Source organism: Mustelus asterias, unplaced genomic scaffold (genome assembly GCF_964213995.1).
Source record: "Mustelus asterias unplaced genomic scaffold, sMusAst1.hap1.1 HAP1_SCAFFOLD_655, whole genome shotgun sequence".
NCBI lineage: Eukaryota > Metazoa > Chordata > Chondrichthyes > Carcharhiniformes > Triakidae > Mustelus > Mustelus asterias.
The window spans coordinates 150364-170045 of NW_027590604.1; the positions used below are offsets into that span (position 1 = coordinate 150364).

General features: G+C 53.1%; 1 protein-coding gene across 1 annotated transcript; it reads right to left on the minus strand.

Moving 5' to 3' along the window:
* Positions 1 to 2518: 2518 nt before the first annotated feature.
* Positions 2519 to 19022, minus strand: naxe (NAD(P)HX epimerase). Its single transcript, XM_078205295.1, has 6 exons — positions 18660 to 19022; positions 14486 to 14594; positions 11264 to 11374; positions 9695 to 9808; positions 4861 to 5008; positions 2519 to 3785 (listed from the first exon to the last, which is right to left on the minus strand). Exons 1-6 carry the CDS (start codon positions 18845 to 18847, stop codon positions 3583 to 3585), a joined length of 873 nt encoding a protein of 290 aa, XP_078061421.1. The 5' UTR covers positions 18848 to 19022; the 3' UTR covers positions 2519 to 3582.
* Positions 19023 to 19682: the final 660 nt, after the last annotated feature.

Below are 19682 nucleotides of genomic sequence, written 5' to 3' on the forward strand. Positions count from 1 at the left end.
GCCCCCATTGGCGGAGAGAGGGAGAGACTGCGTTCCCATTGGCGGAGAGAGAGACTGCGCTCCCATTGGCGGAGAGAGGGAGAGACTGCGTTCCCATTGGCGGAGAGAGGGAGAGACTGTGCCCCCATTGGCGGAGAGAGGGAGAGACTGCGTTCCCATTGGCGGAGAGAGAGACTGCGCTCCCATTGGCGGAGAGAGGGAGAGACTGTGCCCCCATTGGCGGAGAGAGGGAGAGACTGCGTTCCCATTGGCGGAGAGAGAGACTGCGCTCCCATTGGCGGAGAGAGGGAGAGACTGCGTTCCCATTGGCGGAGAGAGGGAGAGACTGTGCCCCCATTGGCGGAGAGAGGGAGAGACTGCGTTCCCATTGGCGGAGAGAGAGACTGCGCTCCCATTGGCGGAGAGAGGGAGAGACTGCGCCCCCATTGGCGGAGAGAGGGAGAGACTGCGTTCCCATTGGCGGAGAGAGAGACTGCGCTCCCATTGGCGGAGAGAGGGAGAGACTGTGCCCCCATTGGCGGAGAGAGGGAGAGACTGCGTTCCCATTGGCGTAGGGAGGGAGAGACTGCGTTCCCATTGGCGGAGAGAGGGAGAGACTGCGTTCCCATTGGCGGAGAGAGGGAGAGACTGCGTTCCCATTGGCGGAGAGAGGGAGAGACTGCGCTCCCATTGGCAGAAAGGGAGAGACTGCGTTCCCATTGGCGGAGGGAGAGAGAGACTGCGTTCCCATTGGCGGAGAAAGGGAGAAACTGCGCTCCCATTGGTGGTGAGAGGGAGAGACTGCGTTCTCATTGGTGGAGAGAGGGAGAGACTGCGTTCCCATTGGGCGGAGAGAGGGAGAGACTGCGTTCCCATTGGTGGAGAGAGGCAGAGACTGCGTTCCCATTGGCGGAGAGAGGGAGAGACTGCGTTCCCATTGGCGGAGAGAGGGAGAGACTGCGTTCCCATTGGCGGAGAGAGAGGGAGAGACCCCGTTCCCATTGGCAGAGAGAGGGAGAGACTGCGTTCCCATTGACAGAGAGAGGGAGAGACTGCGTTCCCATTGGCGGAGAGAGGGAGAGACTGCGTTCCCATTGGTGGAGAGAGGGAGAGACTGCGGTCCCATTGGCGGAGAGAGAGACTGCGCTCCCATTGGCGGAGAGAGGGAGAGACTGCGCCCCCATTGGCGGAGAGAGGGAGAGACTGCGTTCCCATTGGCGGAGGGAGGGAGAGACTGCGTTCCCATTGGTGGAGAGAGGGAGAGACTGCGTTCCCATTGGCGGAGGGAGGGAGAGACTGCGTTCCCATTGGTGGAGAGAGGGAGAGACTGCGTTCCCATTGGCGGAGAGAGAGACTGCGCTCCCATTGGCGGAGAGAGGGAGAGACTGCGCTCCCATTGGCGGAGGGAGGGAGAGATTGCGCTCCCATTGGCGGAGAGAGGGAGAGACCGCATCCCCATTGGGGGAGGGACCACGTCCCCATTGGCGGAGAGGAGGAGAGACTGCGTTCCCATTGGCGGAGAGAGGGAGAGACTGCGCTCCCATTGGCGGAGAGAGGGAGAGACTGCGTTCCCATTGGCGGAGGGAGAGAGAGACTGCATTCCCATTGGCGGAGAGAGGGAGAGACTGTGCTCCCATTGGCGGAGAGAGGGAGAGATTGCGCTCCCATTGGCGGAGAGAGGGAGAGACCGCATCCCCATTGGGGGAGGGACCACGTCCCCATTGGCGGAGAGGAGGAGAGACTGCGTTCCCATTGGTGGAGAGAGGGAGGGACTGCGTTCCCATTGGATTGAGACCTGGGGGGGTTGGGGGACAGAGATTTAAGGGGATTGGTGTAAGAAGCGATGGAGACACGAGGGGAAACTTTTTTACACAGCCAGTGGTTCGGGTCTGGAAGGCGCTGTCCGAGAGCGCGGTGGAGGCAGGGTCAGTCGAGGCTTTGGAAAGGGAATGGGATCGTTATTCAAAATGTGCGGGGTACGGGGAGGTTAGGGGAGGGAGGAGCATGGGGACTGAGGCGAGGAGAAATCTCTTCACCCAGAGGGTGGTGAATGTGTGGAATTCACTCCCACAGAAAGTAGTTGAGGCCAAAACGTTGTGTGATTTCAAGGAGGAATTTGATTTCGCTCTTGGGGCGAAAGGGATCGAGGGATATGGGGGAAAGGGGGGGAATCAGGATATTGAATTCGATGATCAGCCGTGATCGTTATGAATGGTGGAGCAGGTTGGAAGGGCCGAATGGCCTCCTCCTGCTTCGAGTTTATATGAGGCAAGTTGTTCATCCAGCAAGCCAAGGAACATGGTGGCAGAGTGGTTAGCACTGCTGCCTCACAGGGCCAAGGGACCCAGGTTCGATTCCCGGCTCGGGTCACTGTCTGTGCGGAGTCTGCATGTTCTCCCCGTGTCTGTGTGGGTTTCCTCCGGGTGCTCCGGTTTCCTCCCACAGTCCGAAAGATGTGCGGGTTAGGGTGGATTGGCCGTGCTAAATTGCCCCTTAGTGTTAGGGGATTAGAAGGGTAAATACATGGGGTTATGGGAATAGGGTCTGGGTGGGATTTTTAATTTGATTTATTATTGTCACATGTATTGGGATACAGTGAAAAGTATTGTTTCTTGCGCGCTGTACAGGCAGAGCATACCGTTCATAGAGAAGGAAAGGAGAGAGTGCAGAATGTAGTGTTACAGTCATAGCTAGGGTGTAAAGAAAGATCAACTTAATGCGAGGTAGGTCCATTCAAAAGTCTGACAGCAGCAGGGAAGAAGCTGTTCTTGAGTCGGTTGGTGCGTGACCTCAGACTTTTGTATCTTTTTCCCGATGGAAGAAGGTGGAAGAGAGAATGTCCGGGGTGCGTGGGGTCCTTGATTATGCTGGCTGCTTTTCCCCGAGGCAGCGGGAAGTGTAGACAGAGTCAGTGGATGGGAGGCTGGTTTGTGTGACGGATTGTGGTCGGTGCAGGCACGATGGGCCGAATGGCCTCCTTCTGCACTCTCGGGATTCTATGACAGGCACAATGGGCCGAATGGCCTCCTTCTGCACTCTCGGGATTCTATGACAGGCACAATGGGCCGAATGGTTATCCTGCACTGTAACCAGTCTGGGATTATCACATTGTTGGAGGGCAGTTGGTGCCAGTGGAGGTAAACTGCCCGCTCTCTGCGAAGGGTCAGGTTCCTGGGCTAGCAGGGAGGGAAGAATGAATGGTCCCCAAACACAATATCCACATCACTCACTCTTTATTGTAGCGTGCAGCCAGTTAATTCAGACCTGCTCCAGTGCAGGAACTCTGTGTCCAGACAGCTCCCGTTCACAGCAGCTGTCCCCCCGATACTATTAAAAAGCAGGAAGCCGGTGACATTCCGGGCGACACGAGCAAACTTAACCATTCCGGCTGTTTGCCAGGGTCTCGTTCCAATCAAACACAACTCTTAAACACCCAGAGATAAAAACATCCCACACAGTAGCATTCCCTGGGGCAGGGAGAGAGGGAAAGAGACAGAAAGAGAGAGAGAGATCAGGCCACTGTACAATCCCAGCTCAGACTGGGAAGGGATGAATCCTCCAATCGGCTGTCAGGTGTTGCTGCCCCCTGTCTGTGTGGGGGTATCAGAGCAGCTGGCGGACGCACTCTGTGCCGGGGTACTCAGGAAGGTTCAGACCGTACTTCCTCTCCAGCGCCGCGGGTACAAAGCGGCCGCCCAGGTAATGGTAACGCCCGTGGAAGTGGGCGGCGGCTTTCTTTGGGGCGGTCAGCGAGATGAGCAGGTCGGGCTGGATCCCCCCAGGACCACCCTTCTCCACGTCCCATCCTGGCGCAGAGAGGGGGGGGGAGAGAGAGTCACAGTGAGGAGGAGAATGAATGATCAAAACCCGGATGAACAATGCTGTGGACACCCTGCTCGCAGCGACACACCCAGACTGCCCTGGACACCCTGCTCGCAGCGACGCAGCCTCACAGCCCTGGACACCCTGCTCGCAGCGACACTTCCCTGGACACCCTGCTCGCAGCGATGCAGCCTCACTGCCCTGGACACCCTGCTCGCAGCGACACACCCAGACTGCCCTGGACACCCTGCTCGCAGCGACGCAGCCACACAGCCCTGGACACCCTGCTCGCAGCGACACACCCACACAGCCCTGGACACCCTGCTCGCAGCGACGCAGCCTCACTTCCCTGGACACCCTGCTCGCAGCGACGCAGCCTCACAGCCCTGGACACCCTGCTCGCAGCGACGCAGCCACACTGCCCTGGACACCCTGCTCGCAGCGACGCAGCCTCACTGCCCTGGACACCCTGCTCGCAGCGACACACCCACACTGCCCTGGACACCCTGCTCGCAGCGACACACCCAGACTGCCCTGGACACCCTGCTCGCAGCGACGCACCCACACTGCCCTGGACACCCTGCTCACAGCGACACACCCACACTGCCCTGGACACCCTGCTCGCAGCGACGCAGCCACACTGCCCTGGACACCCTGCTCGCAGCGACACACCCAGACTGCCCTGGACACCCTGCTCGCAGCGACACACCCAGACTGCCCTGGACACCCTGCTCGCAGCGACACACCCAGACTGCCCTGGACACCCTGCTCGCAGCGACACACCCAGACTGCCCTGGACACCCTGCTCGCAGCGACACACCCAGACTGCCCTGGACACCCTGCTCGCAGCGACACACCCACACTGCCCTGGGTGACCCAAGCCAGGAATCGAACCGGGTTCCCTGGCACCGTGAGGCAGCAGTGGTAACCACTGTGGCACCCCACGAGGAAGGTCGCTTCCTCGGTTTTGTAATCGATGCTCCCGTGCGATCCCGTGACGCGCCCACAGCGACGGGTAACCAACCCCCAACCCCGCCCAGGTACCACCTCCTCACTCACCTGAGGGGATGTCCACGCTGGCGATGGGTACGGTCACGCCCTCCAATGTGCCCAGCACGGCGGCAAAGGGCTCACGGACCTGCCCCTTGAAACTGAAGCCAAATATGGCGTCGACAATCAGGTTATAGACCTCGTCAATGAAGAGGGGCTGTGGGCAGGGGGAGGGGGGGCGTGGGAGAAAGAGTGACGTTAGACAAAAATTTGCCTCTTTAACACCCAAGACCCCCACAGCGACCAGCAAACAAATATCCAACATCAAGCCACGTAGAAACATATTGGAATCAACCAACCAAAATCCCGGAGCTCAGGGCCCCCCAGGCAGCTGAAGGCACGGCCGCCAATGGCGGAGCGATGGGAATCGGGGGATGCTCAAGAGGCCGGAATTGGAGGAGCGCAGAGATCTCAGAGGGTTGGAGGAGGTTACAGAGATAGGGAGGGGGTTGTAGGGGGCTGGAGGAGTTTACAGAGATAGGGAGGGGGGTGTTGGGGCTGGAGGAGGTTACAGAGATAGGGAGCGGTTTTAGGGGGCTGGGGAGGTTACAGAGATAGGGAGGGCATTGTAGGGCATGGAGGAGGTTACAGAGATAGGGAGGGATTGTAGGGGGCAGGAGGAGGTTACAGAGATGGGGAGGGGGTGTAGGGGCTGGAGGAGGTTACAGAGATAGGGAGCGGGGTGTAGGGGCTGGAGGAGGTTACAGAGATAGGGAGAGGGTGTAAGGACTGGAGGAAGTTACAGAGATAGGGAGGGGGTGTAGGGGTTGGAGGGGGTTACAGAGATAGGGTGGGGTTGTAGGGGGCTGGAGTAGGTTACAGAGATAGGGAGGGGGTGTAGGGGCTGGAGTAGGTTACAGAGATAGGGAGAGGGTGTAGGGACTGGAGGAGGTTACAGAGATAGGGAGGGGATGTAGGGGCTGTAGTAGGTTACAGAGATAGGGAGGGGGTGTAGCGTTTGGAGTAGGTTACAGAAATAGGGAGGGGGCGTAGGGGTGGAGGAGATTACAGAGATAGGGAGGGGGTGTAGGGGCTGGAGGGGGTTAAGAACATAAGAAATAGGAGCAGGAGTAGGCTATCTCGGCCCTCGAGCCTGCCCCGCCATTCAATAAGATCATGGCTGATCTGATAGTGGTTTAGTTCCACTTATCCGCCCGCTCCCCATAACCCTTAATTCCCTTATTGATCAGAAATCTACCTACCTGTGATTTAAACACATTTAACGAGGTAGCCTCCACTGCTTCAATGGGCAGAGAATTCCAGAGATTCACTACCCTCTGAGAGAAGAAGTTCCTCCTCAACTCTGTCCTAAACTGACTCCCCTTATTTTGAGGCTGTGTCCTCTAGTTCTCGTTTCCTTTCTAAGTGGAAAGAATCTCTCTGCCTCTACCCTGTCTAGCCCCTTCATTATCTTATATGTCTCTATAAGATCTCCCCTCAGCCTTCTAAACTCCAACGAGTACAGGCCCAATCTACTCAATCTCTCCTCACAAGCTAACCCCCTCATCTCCGGTATCAACCCCTGGTGAACCTTCTCTGTACTCCCTCCAAGGCCAATAACATCCTTCCGCAAATAAGGGGACCAAAACTGCACACAGTACTCCAGTTGCGGCCTCACCAGTGCCTTGTACAGTTGCAGCAAGACCTCCCTGCTTCTATACTCCATCCCTCTCGCGATAAAGGCCAACATTCCATTTGCCTTCTTGATCACCTGCTGCACCTGCAGACTGAGTTTTTGTGATTCATGCACAAGGACCCCCAGGTCCCTCTGCACAGCAGCATGTTGTAATTTTTCACCATCTAAATAATAGTCCATTTTACTATTATTCCTTCCAAAGTGGATAACCTCACACTTGTCAACGTTATATTCCATCTGCCAGATCCTCGCCCACTCGCTCAGCCTATCCAAATCTCTCTGCGGACTTTCCGCATCCTCCACGCAATTCGCTTTCCCACTCATCTTCGTGTCATCCGCAAACTTTGTTACCCTACACTCAGTCCCCTCCTCCAGATCATCTATGTAAATGGTAAACAGTTGAGGCCCCAGCACCGATCCCTGCGGCACGCCACTAGTCACCAACTGCCAACCAGAAAAGCACCCATTTATTCCAACTCTCTGCTTCCTGTTGGATAGCCAATCCTCAATCCACGCTAACACTTTACCCCCAACTCCGTGTACCCTTATCTTCTGCAACAACCTTTTGTGAGGCACCTTATCGAACGCCTTCTGGAAATCCAAAAACACCACATCCACCGGTTCCGCTCTGTCAACCGCACTCGTTTCATCTTCATAAAAATCCAGTAAATTCGTCAAACACGACTTTCCCTTCATGAATCCATGCTGCGTCTGCTTAATCGAACCATTTTTTTCCAGGTGTCCTGCTATTTCTTCTTTAATGATGGATTCCAGCAATTTCCCAACTACGGATGTTAAGCTAACCGGCCTGTAGTTACCCGCCTTTTGTCTACCTTCTTTTTTAAACAGTGGCGTCACATTAGCTATTTTCCAATCAGCCGGCACTTCCCCAGAGTCCAGCGAATTTTGATAAATTACAACCAATGCCTCCGCTATTACTTCTGCCATTTCTTTCAGTACCCTGGGATGCATTCCATCCGGGCCCAGGGACTTGTCTACCTTTAGTCCCATTAGCCTACCAAGCACTCCCTCTTTAGTAATAGTAATCGTTTTAAGGACCTCACCCCCTACAGTCCCACGACCATCAATTTTCGGTAAGCTATTTGTGTCCTCTACCGTGAAGACTGACACAAAAAACTTGTTTAAGGCCTCGGCCATTTCCTCGTTTCCCATTATTAAATCCCCCTTCTCCTCTTCTAAGGATCCAACATTTACTTTAGCAACTCTTTTCCTTTTTACATATTTGTAAAAAGTTTTACTATCAGTTTTTATATTTTACAGTCATAGAGGTTTACAGCAGGGAAACAGGCCCTTCGGCCCAACTTCTTGATGCCGCCCTTTTTTTTTAAAAACCCTAAACTAATCCCAATTGCCCGCATTTGGCCCATATCCCTCTATACCCATCTTACCCATGTAACTATCTAAATACTTCTTAAAGACAAAATTGTACCCGCCTCTACTACTGCCTCTGGCAGCTTGTTCCAGACACTCACCGCCCTCTGTGTGAAAAAATTGCCCCTCTGGACCCTTTTGTATCTCTCCCCTCTCACCTGAAACCTATGCCCTCTAGTTTTAGACTCCCTTACCTTTGGGAAAAGATATTGACTATCTAGCTGATCTGTGCCCCTCATTATTTTATAGACCTCTATAAGATCACCCCTCAGCCTCCTACGCTCCAGAGAAAAAAGTCCCAGTCTGTCCAGTGTCTTCTTATAATTTATCTCTGATATTAATCCAGTTATTCTGTACCTTGTATCTCTAGTGTTAATCCAGTTTTTGTGCTAGTTTAGTTTCATAATCTATCTTTCCTTTCTTTATCGCTTTCTTTGTAGTTCTTTGTTGTTTTTTTAAAGCTTTCCCAATCTTCTAATTCCCCACTAGTTTTGGCCACTCTTTTCGCATCGGTTTTTAATTTAATACTCTCCTTTATTTCCTTAGTTATCCACGGCTGGTTATCCCTTTTCTTACATTCCTTCTTTATCACAGGAATATATTTTTGCTGAGTACTGAGAAAAATCTCCTTAAAAATCCGCCACTGTTGCTCAGCTGTCCGACCAACTAGTCTGCGCTCCCAGTCTACATTAGCCAATTCTGCCCTCATCCTATCGTACTCCCCTCTGTTCAAGCAGAGGACACTGGTTTGGGACCCTACTTTCTCTCCCTCCATTTGTATTAGAAATTCAACCATATTGTGATCACTCATTCCCAAGAGGATCCCTCACAAGAAGATCATTAATTTTACCTGTCTCATTACACAGGACCAGATCCAAGATAGCTCGCTCCCTCGTAGATTCTGTAACATACTGTTCGAGGAAACTATCCCGACAGCATTCTAAGAACTCTTCCTCAAGTCCACCGCGTCCGACTTGAGTCAACCAATCAATATGCAGGTTAAAATCCCCCATGATTAGTGCTGTTCTGTTTTTGCACACATCCATTATTTGCTTGTTTAGAGCCCGACCCACCTCAAAGTTATTATTTGGGGGCCTGTAGACCATGTCCACCAGTGACTTTCTCCCCTTACTATTCCTTATCTCCACCCACAACGATTACAGAGGTTACAGAGATAGGGAGGGGGTAAAGAGGCTGGAGGAGGTTACAGAGATAGGGAGGGGGTGTAGGGGCTGGAGGAGGTTACAGAGATAGGGAGGGGGTGTAGGGGCTGGAGGAGGTTACAGAGATAGGGAGGGGGTGTAGAGGCTGGAGGAGGTTACAGAGATAGGGAGGGGGTGTAGGGGCTGGAGGAGGTTACAGAGATAGGGAGGGGGTGTAGGGGCTGGAGGAGGTTACAGAGATAGGGAGGGGGTGTAGGGGCTGGAGGGGGTTACAGAGATAGGGAGGGGGTGTAGGGGCTGGAGGAGGTTACAGAGATAGGGAGGGGGTGTAGGGGCTGGAGGAGGTTACAGAGATAGGGAGGGGGTGTAGGGGCTGGAGGAGGTTACAGAGATAGGGAGGGGACTTAGAGATAGGGAGGGGGTAAAGAGGCTGGAGGAGGTTACAGAGATAGTGAGGGGGGGTGTAGGGGCACCCATCCAGGCACGTGGGGAGTGTTCCATCACACTCCTGACATGTGCCTTGTAGAGGGAGGATGGGCTTTGGGGAGTCGGGAGGTGAGTTCCTCTCCGCAGGATTCCCAGCCTCTGACCTGCTCTGGTAGCCACCCCCCCGCGCGCGCGCGCACACACCCCCGCGCACACAGTTCCTTACCTCCGACGGGAACTCCGTCAAGAAGGGGATGTCCATCTTCTGGCACTGGGTGGTGAGAGCCTCGAAGAGGGGTTTGCTTGGGCGTTTCGGGTAGAAGATGCTGGGTTCATAGCCCTGAGAGAGGAAGAGAGGAGATCGTCAGCGGAGAGGGGGGACGGAGAGGGGGGACGGAGAGGGGGGACGGAGAGGGGGGACGGAGAGGGGGGACGGAGAGGGGGGACGGAGAGGGGGGACGGAGAGGGGGGACGGAGAGGGGGGACGGAGAGGGGGGACGGAGAGGGGGGACGGAGAGGGGGGACGGAGAGGGGGGACGGAGAGGGGGGACGGAGAGGGGGGACGGAGAGGGGGGACGGAGAGGGGGGACGGAGAGGGGGGACGGAGAGGGGGGACGGAGAGGGGGGACGGAGAGGGGGGACGGAGAGGGGGGACGGAGAGGGGGGACGGAGAGGGGGGACGGAGAGGGGGGACGGAGAGGGGGGACGGAGAGGGGGGACGGAGAGGGGGGACGGAGAGGGGGGGGCGAGAGAGAGGAGGGGGGGGGGGGGGATCAAGGTACAACAACCCAGACAGAGTCAGAATGGCTCTCTCTAACCAATCCTTTAACCGTTTTCACCCATCCCCCCATCTCGATTGGATCACCCCAATCTCCCACACTCGAGGGATTACAAGCCTCGTCTGTGCGACCCCGTCCTCAACCCGTTCAGGCCTGGGCGTGGTATCGGCAATTCTGTACCCCCCCCCACCTTTGTGTCTAACCCCATCCTGTACCTATCCTTGGAGTGTTTGATGGGGGACAGTGTAGAGGGAGCTTTACTCTGTATCTAACCCCGTGCTGTAACTGAGCTGGGAGTGTTTGATGTGGGACAGTGTAGAGGGAGCTTTACTCTGTATCTAACCCTGTGCTGTATCTGTCCTGGGAGTGTTTGATGGGGGACAGTGCAGAGGGAGCTTTACTCTGTATCTAACCCTGTGCTGTACCTGTCCTGGGAGTGTTTGATGAGGGGGACAGTGTAGAGGGAGCTTTACTCTGTATCTAACCCCGTGCTGTACCTGTCCTGGGAGTGTTTGATGGGGGGACAGTGCAGAGGGAGCTTTACTCTGTATCTAACCCTGTGCTGTACCTGTCCTGGGAGTGTTTGATGGGGGACAGTGTAAAGGGAGCTTTACTCTGTATCTAACCCCATGCTGTACCTGTCCTGGGAGTGTTTGATGGGGACAGTGTAGAGGGAGCTTTACTCTGTATCTAACCCCATGCTGTACTTGTCCTGGGAGTGTTTGATGGGGGATAGTGTAGAGGGAGCTTTACTCTGTATCTAACCCCGTGCTGTACCTGTCCTGAGTGTTTGATGAGGGGGACAGTGTAGAGGGAGCTTTACTCTGTATCTAACCCCGTGCTGTACCTGTCCTGGGAGTGTTTGATGGGGGACAGTGTAGAGGGAGCTTTACTCTGTATCTAACCCCGTGCTGTACCTGTCCTGGGAGTGTTTGATGAGGGGGACAGTGTAGAGGGAGCTTTACTCTGTATCTAACCCCGTGCTGTACCTGTCTGCAGAGTATGCGTGAACTTACAAAGAGTTTGAGGTGCCGCGCACACACCAGTCCATCTCCGCCATTATTCCCGGGTCCACACAACACCAACACGGTGGGAGATTTTTTCCGAAGTGACGATAGAGGGTAGACCTGAAAGACAGATGGAGAACGGATTAGTGGGACGTTAGTGTATCCTTAAGAATTTTTTTTAAAAATCATATTCTCTGCGGCTATCAGCAGTTTTGGTTCCACGTCCTTCCTAATATGTGGCGACCAGAACTGCACACAGTGCTCCAGCTGTGGCCTCACCAAAGTTCTATACAACTCCCAACGCAACCTCTCTGATTTTGTAATCAATACCCCGACTGATGAAAGCGAGGTTCACAAGATCGATCCCGGGAATGAAGAGCTTGTCGTATGAGGAACGGTTGAGGACTCTGGGTCTGTACTCGTTGGAGTTTAGAAGGATGAGGGGAGGGGATCTTATTGAAACTTACAGGATACTGCGAGGCCTGGATAGAGTGGACGTGGAGAGGATGTTTCCACTGGTAGGAAGAACTAGAACCAGGCGGCACATCCTCAGGCTAAAGGGACGATCCTTTAAAACCGAGATGAGGAGGAATTTCTTCAGCCAGAGAGTGGTGAATCTGTGGAACTCTTTGCAGAAGGCTGTGGAGGCCGGGTCATTGAGTGTCTTTAAGACGGAGATAGATGGCGGAGTCTGCACGTTCTCCCCGTGTCTGCGTGGGTTTCCTCCGGGTGTTCCCATTTCCTCCCACAGTCTGAAAGACATGTAGGTTAGGTGTCCTGGGATGTGTAGGTTAGAGGGATTAGCGGGGTAAATGTGTGGGGTTACGGGTATTGGGCCAGGGTGGGATTCTGGTCGGTGGAGACCCAATGGCCTCCTTCTGCACTGTAGGGATGCTATGATAACACTGCAATGAAGTTACTGTGAAAATCCTTTAAAACAGAGATGAGAAGGAATTTCTTCAGCCAGAGAGTGGTGAATCTGTGGAACTCTTTGCCGCAGAAGGCTGTGGAGGCCGGGTCATTGAGTGTCTTTAAGACAGAGATAGATGGGTTCTTGATTAATAAGGGGATCAGGGGTTATGGGGAAAAGGTAGGAGAATGGGGATGAGAAAAATATCAGCCATGATTGAATGGCGGAGCAGACTCGATGGGCCGAGTGGCCTCATTCTGCTCCTATGTCTTATGGTGTGTCATATGCGTTTTTCACCACCCTACGAACCTGCCTTTCCGCCTTCGGAGATCTGTGGACAAACACGCCAAGGTCCCTTTGTCCTTTGGAACTTACCAGTGCCAGACTTTTCATAGTATCCTTCCTTGTCGAATTACTCCTTCTAAAGTGCAGCACCTCACACTTTTCAGGGTTAAATTCCATCTGCCACTTATCCACACATTTGACCATCCCGTCTATATCTTCCTATGTGGTCTATATCAGGCCACACTCCGGCGCCTGTTCGGGTTGCACTGAGGGAGAATTTAGCACAGCCAATGCACCCTGACCTACATGTCTTTCAGACTGTGGGAGGAAACAGGAGCACCCGGAGGAAACCCACGCAGACACGGGGAGAACGTGTAAACGTAATGAATTGAGGTCCAGGGGAAAGCATCGGGGTGGGTATCTTGAGCCCATATAAAGAGAGACCGCTCTTGGGTACAGCGTATAAAAGATAGTGTACAGTGGGCTGCTCCTGAACTTCAGCCCCATGCTCCTGATCTGTGGTCACCCGGTACGGAGAGGGGTGGATCGGGTGGTCTGGCCTGACTGTCTACGCTATTCCGCCATTACGTCAGTGCTCACTTGTCCGTAGAGAGGTGACCGCTGGTACGCTTGAGACCTTGCGTGACCAGTGGGCAGCAAGGGGGCTGGAGCGCTTCTTTAGCCCCAGAAGCAACATTTTAATTTTGAACATAGTACAGTACAGGAACAGGCCCTTCGGCCCTCGATACTGTGCTGAACGTGACGCCAAATTAAACTAATTCCTTCTGCCTGCCCTTGCTCCCTATCCCTCTACTCTTTGCTTATTCATGTGCCCATCTGAAAGCCCCTTAAACACCCCCTATCGTATCTGCCTCCACCGCCACCCCTGGCAGTGCATTCCAGACACCCTACCCCTCTCTGTGTAAAAACAACTTGCCCCTCACATCTCCTCTGAACTTTCCCCCCCTCACCTTCAGTGCGTGCCCCCTAGTATTAGGCATTCTAACTCTGGGACAAAGATTATGACTGTCACCCCCTGTCTGCGCCTCTCACAATTTTATAGACTTCTACCAGGTCTCCCCTCAGCCTCCGCCGCTCCAGAGAACACAATCCCAGTTTGTCCAGCCTCTCCTTATTGTCCTAATCCAGGCAGCATCCCGGTAAACCTCTTCTGCACTTCTCTCCAAATCCTTCCTGCAGTTAGATAAGTTTCCCTTTGTTACCTCTCTGAAGGGGCTGTTTCCCTCATCAATGTTTATCTATTCATTATTGGCTTAGCGGTGGGAGGCAGAGGGCGGGGACAGACTGCTGCTTGAGTGACTGGAGGCCAGTGAGCAGTGGCGTACCACAGGGATCGGTGCTGGGCCCCCTTTTGTTCATCATTTATGTAAATAGATGATTATGTGGGGGGGGGGGGGTTAGGATCAGTAAGTTTGCCGGTGACATAAAGGTTGGCTGGGTGGTTAACAGTGAGGTTGAGTGTCTTGGGTTACAGGAAGATATAGACGGGATGGTCAAACGGGCGGGTAAGTGGCAGATGGAATTTAACCCTGAAAAGTGTGAGGTGCTGCACTTTAGAAGGAGTAATTCGACAAGGAAGGATACTATGAAAAGTCTGAAACTGGTAAGTTCCAAAGGACAATGGAACCTTGGCGTGTTTGTCCACAGATCTCCGAAGGCGGAAAGACAGATTAATAGGGTGGTGAAAAACGTATATGACACACCATAAGACATAGGAGCAGAATGAGGCCACTCGGCCCGTCGAGTCTGCTCCGCCATTCAATCATGGCTGATATTTTTCTCATCCCCCATTCTCCTGCCTTTTCCCCATAACCCCTGACCCCCTTATTCATCAAGAACCCATCTATGTTGATGGCGAGTCTGGCCAGGCCCAGGAGTAGGTTCACGATGAGGTCCTCCTCCTTCCCCACCCCTCCGAACCAGGTGCCCGTAGATGAGAGGTTTTTGAGGTAACTAAAAAGGGAGTGCGGTCTATAACATTCAACCCAGAGCTGCCCAAGATCCAGGGCACCTACCTTGGCAATGGCCGACGCACAGCTTAGGCCTGCTAACTCCATCAGCTGGTCCACGCTGAACTTGTACTCGGTGAACAGTTCCTGGTCTATGGCTTGAGCCTCTTCCTGACTGCGTGAGAGAGGGAGAGAGAGAGAGTCACTTGCAATGATAGAGAGGAGATAAGCCATCAATCTGGCAGCACTCATCACCGTAGTGGGTCGGATCTCAAACAATGACAAGACAGAGTACAAGAATGAGGTAGAGAATCTGGTGAACTGGTGCGGCAACAATAATCTCTCCCTCAATGTCAACAAAACGAAGGAGATTGTCACCGACTTCAGGAAGCGTAAAGGAGAACATGCCCCTGTCTACATCAACGGGGACGAAGTAGAAAGGGTCGAGAGCTTCAAGTTTTTAGGTGTCCAGATCACCAATAACCTGTCCTGGTCCCCCCCACGCCGACACTATAGTTAAGAAAGCCCCACCAACACCTCTACTTTCTCAGAAGACTAAGGAAATTCGGCATGTCTAAGCTACGACTCGCACCAACTTTTACAGATGCACCATAGAAAGCATTCTTTCTGGTTGTATCACAGCTTGGTATGGGCTCCTGCTCTGCCCAAGACCGCAAGGAACTACAAAAAGGTTGTGAATGTAGCCCAGTCCCATCACGCAAACCAGCCTCCCATCCATTGACTCCGTCTACACTTCCTGCTGCCTCGGGAAAAGCAGCCAGCATAATTAAGGACCCCACGCACCCCGGACATTCTCCCTTCCACCTTCTTCCGTCGAGAAAAAGATACAAAAGTCTGAGGTCACGTACCAACCGACTCAAGAACAGCTTCTTCCCTGCTGCCGTCAGACTTTTGAATGGACCTACCTCGCATTAAGTTGATCTTTCTCTACACCCTAGCTATGACTGTAACACTACATTCTGCACCCTCTCCTTTCCTTCTCTATGAACGGTATGCTTTGTATAGCGCGCAAGAAACAATACTGTTCACTGTATCCCAATACATGTGACAATAACAGGTCAATATAAGCTTCCAGTGTGGGGCCCTGAACTGAACCCAGTAACTCCAGATATATTTTGATAGGAGCTGTATAAAATCAACACATCTCTCACTCCCCTCTGTATAGTTAGTTTATTCAGAGGGAGGTGATGGCCTAGTGGTATTATCACTAGACTATTAATCCAGAAACTCAACTAATGTTCTGGGGACCCGGGTTCGAATCCCACCAGGGCAGACAGTGGAATTTGAATTCAATAAAACATATCTGGAATTAACAATCTACTGTTGACCATGAAACCATTGTTGATGCCATGGTGGCTCAGTGGGTTAGCACTGCTGCCTCACAGCACCAGGGACCCGGGTTCGATTCCCGGCTCAGGTCACTGTCTGTGTGGAGTCTGCACGTTCTCCCCGTGTCTGTGTGGGTTTCCTCCGGGTGCTCCGGTTTCCTCCCACAGTCTGAAAGATGTGCTGGTTAGGGTGCATTGGCCGTGCTAAATTCTCCCTCAGTGTATCCGAACAGGCGCCTGAGTGTGGCGACTAGGGGATTTTCACAGTAACCTCATTGCAGTGTTAATGTAAGCCTCCTTGTGGCTAATAAATAAATTTTAACTTTTGATTGTCGGAAAAACCCATCTGGTTCACTAATGTCCTTTAGGGAAGGAAATCTGCCGTCCTTACCCCGGTCTGGCCTACATGTGACTCCAGAGCCACAGCAATGTGATTGACTCTCCACTGCACTCGGGCAACTAGGGATGGGCAATAAATGCTGGCCCAGCCAGCGATGCCCATGTCACACAAATGAATAAAAAATAAATGTAGGCTTACACCGCAGTGAAATTACTGTGAAAATCCCGCAGTCGCCACACTCCGGCGCCTGTTCGGGTTACACTGAGGGAGAATTTAGCACGGCCAATCCACCCTAACCAACACGTCTTTCAAACTGTGGGAGGAAACCGGAGCACCCGGAGGAAACCCATGCAGACACGGAGAGAACGTGCAAACTCCGCACAGACAGTGACCCGAGCCGGGAATCGAACCCAGGTCCCTGGCGCTGTGAGGCAGCAGTGCTAACCACTGTGCTGCCCTGTATCCCTGCTCCCACGAGGTTAAGGATTAAACAGGCCTTCGCGTTTGACCCTCATTGATTCCGAACACCCGCCCCACTCCAGAGGTGAGGATATATCCGTACATAAACATACATAGGGACGGCACAGTGGACACGTGGCCTGGGCCTTGACTCCTCTCTCTGCAACTGGATCCTGAACTTCCTAACTCACAGACCACAGTCAGTAAGGATAGGCAACAAAACCTCCTCCACGATCATCCTCAACACCGGTGCCCCACAAGGCTGTGTTCTCAGCCCCCTACTATACTCCTTATACACCTATGACTGTGCGGCCAAATTCCCCTCCAACTCAATTTTCAACTTTGCTGATGACACCACCGTAGTGGGTCGGAGCTCAAACAATGACGAGACAGAGGACAGGAATGAGATAGAGAATCTGGTGAACCGGTGTGGCAACAATAATCTCTCCCTCAATGTCAACAAAACAAAGGAGATTGTCATCGACTTCAGGAAGCGTAAAGGAGAACATGCCCCTGTCTACATCAATGGGGGTCAAGTAGAAAGGGTCGAGAGCTACAGGTTTCTAGGTGTCCAGATCACCAACAACCTGTCCTGGTCCCCCCATGTTGACACTATGGTTAAGAAAGCCCCACCAATGCCTCTACTTTCTCAGAAGACTAAGGAAATTTGGTATGTCAGCTACGACTCTCACCAACTTTTACAGATGCCCCATAGAAAGCATTCTTTCCGGATGTATCACAGCTTGGTATGGCTCCAGCTCTGCCCAAGGCCGCAAGGAACTACAAAAGGTCGTGAATGTAGCCCAGTCCATCGCGCAAACCAGCCTCCCATCCACTGACTCTGTCTACACTTCCCGCTGCCTCGGGGAAAAGCAGCCAGCATAATTAAGGACCCCACGCACCCCGGACATTCTCTCTTCCACCTTCTTCCATCGGGAAAAAGATACAAAAGTCTGAGGTCACGTACCAACCGACTCAAGAACAGCTTCTTCCCTGCTGCCGTCAGACTTTTGAATGGACCTACCTCGCAATAAGTTGATCTTTCTCCACACCCTAGCTATGACTGTAACACTACATTCTGCACCCTCGCCTTTCCTTCTCTATGCACGGTATGCTTTGTCTATACAGTGCGTAAGAAACAATACTTTCCACTCGCTCAGCCTATCCAAATCTCTCTGCAGACTTTCCGCGTCCTCCACGCAATTTGCTTTCCCACTCACCTTCGTGTCATCAGCAAACTTGAATACCCTAGATTCAGTCCCCTCCTCCAGATCATCTATGTAAATGGTAAACAATTGAGGCCCCAGCACCGATCCCTGCGGCACGCCACTGGTCACCAACTGCCAACCAGAAAAGCACCCATTTATCCCAACTCTCTGCTTCCTGTTAGATAGCCAATCCCCAATCCACGCCAACACCTTACCCCTAACTCCGTGTACCCCAATCTTCTGCAGCAACCTTTTGTGAGGCACCTTATCGAACGCCTTCTGGAAATCTAAAAACACCACATCCACCGGTTCCCCTCTGTCAACCGCACTAGTGACATCTTCATAAAAGTCCAGTAGATTCGTCAAACACGACTTTCCCTTCATGAATCCATGCTGCGTCTGCTTGATCGAACCATTCTTATTCAGGTGCTCTGTTATTTCCTCTTTAATAATGGACTCTAGCATCTTCCCAACTACGGACGTTAAGCTAACCGGCCTGTAGTTACCCGCCTTTTGTCTACTTCCTTTTTTAAACAGCGGCGTAACAGTAGCTGTTTTCCAGTCAGCCGGCACTACCCCAGAGTCCAGCGAATTTTGATAAATTACTCCTAACGTATCTGCTATTACCTCAGCCATTTCTTTCAGTACCCTGGGATGCATTCCATCCGGGCCCGGGGACTTGTCTACTTTCAGTCCTATTAGTCTACCAAGCACCACCTCCTTAGTAACAGTAATTGTATTAAGGACCTCCCCTCCCACCAACTCTCGATCTCTAATATTCGGCAAACTATTTGTGTCTTCCACCGTGAAGACCGACACAAAGAACTTATTTAACAACATACATACTTGAACCTGCCAGACTTCCCCGAGCCAGGATAACTCACCCGAGGTACTTGACCGAGTTGTCGCCCGCGGTCGAACACTTGGGGTCCATTTTCCCCGGGAGGAGCCGCCACTGGGTGTTGGGGCAGAGGAATCCGTGCACACTCGAGGTGCCCACTCCCGTGCCACGAGCCACCTGGCGCGACGCGGCGAAGACACTGAGGCCCAGGAGGGTCCGGATACCCCACATTCAGGGCAAGGGTGAGGAAGTGGCCAGCCTGTAATGGTAGATAATGGGTCAGTGTTTAAATAAAGAAGTTCCTCCGACAGTGCGGCGCTCCCTCAGCACTGACCCTCCCACAGCGCAACCGCTAGAGCTCCCTCAGCACTGACCCTCCCACAGCGCAAGCGCACGCTTTCAGAATGAGTCCCGCCCTCCCCAGAACACGCAGTCCAATCAGCCTCCGCTTCGTACTGTCAGTCACAACAGCCACCAATAGAATCAGGCGGAAGGCCGCACCCCCTTTGATTGACGGGCGTTCGCACCAATCAAAGGGAGCGCCGCCCTTTGACTGGGTTACCGGCTTCGATTGGCTGCCTGCTCTAATTGGCAGCTGTCTTGTCCAATCGGCGATTGGGCATATCCGCGATGGGTCGAAAACATGTTCGCGTCATAGGAAGGTGGGATTAGGTTTGACCGACAGCTCAACCACCCAATGAACGCCCGGGATGTCTGAGAGTTACCCAATCGGCTGCTAGGAAGGGCGCGTGTCGTGTTGATTGACAGTTATTCCATCCAATCACAATTGCTATTGGTGCAAATCGACATGACGCCCTCTCGCCCCTCAGTTTGATGCAGGGCAGGCGGCTGTCAATCATCATTGCAATCAATCGGAGGAGACTCAATCGCATAGTGTCCCGCCTCTCGTAGATTGACAAGGCGTCCACCCAATCAGACGCATGCTAGGGCGGGTCTAGATATGATTGACTGATGGGTTGTCCAATCGGCCATCGGGGCCGCCACTGCCGCCCAACCAGCTCCTGGCAATCACGGTTGAACCAATGGGAGGTGGCATAGCTTGACA

Bases quoted from the DNA above. Each gene is read 5' to 3' on its own strand.
- naxe (XM_078205295.1), bottom strand. From the start codon at position 18,847: ATGTGGGGTATCCGGACCCTCCTGGGCCTCAGTGTCTTCGCCGCGTCG. The intron at 14,595-18,659 runs GTGAGTTATCCT...TCTCTCACGCAG, and splicing joins AACTCGGTCAAGTACCTCGG to TCAGGAAGAGGCTCAAGCCA. The intron at 9,809-11,263 runs GTAAGTTCACGC...TTCCTCTCTCAG, and splicing joins CGCGGCACCTCAAACTCTTT to GGCTATGAACCCAGCATCTT.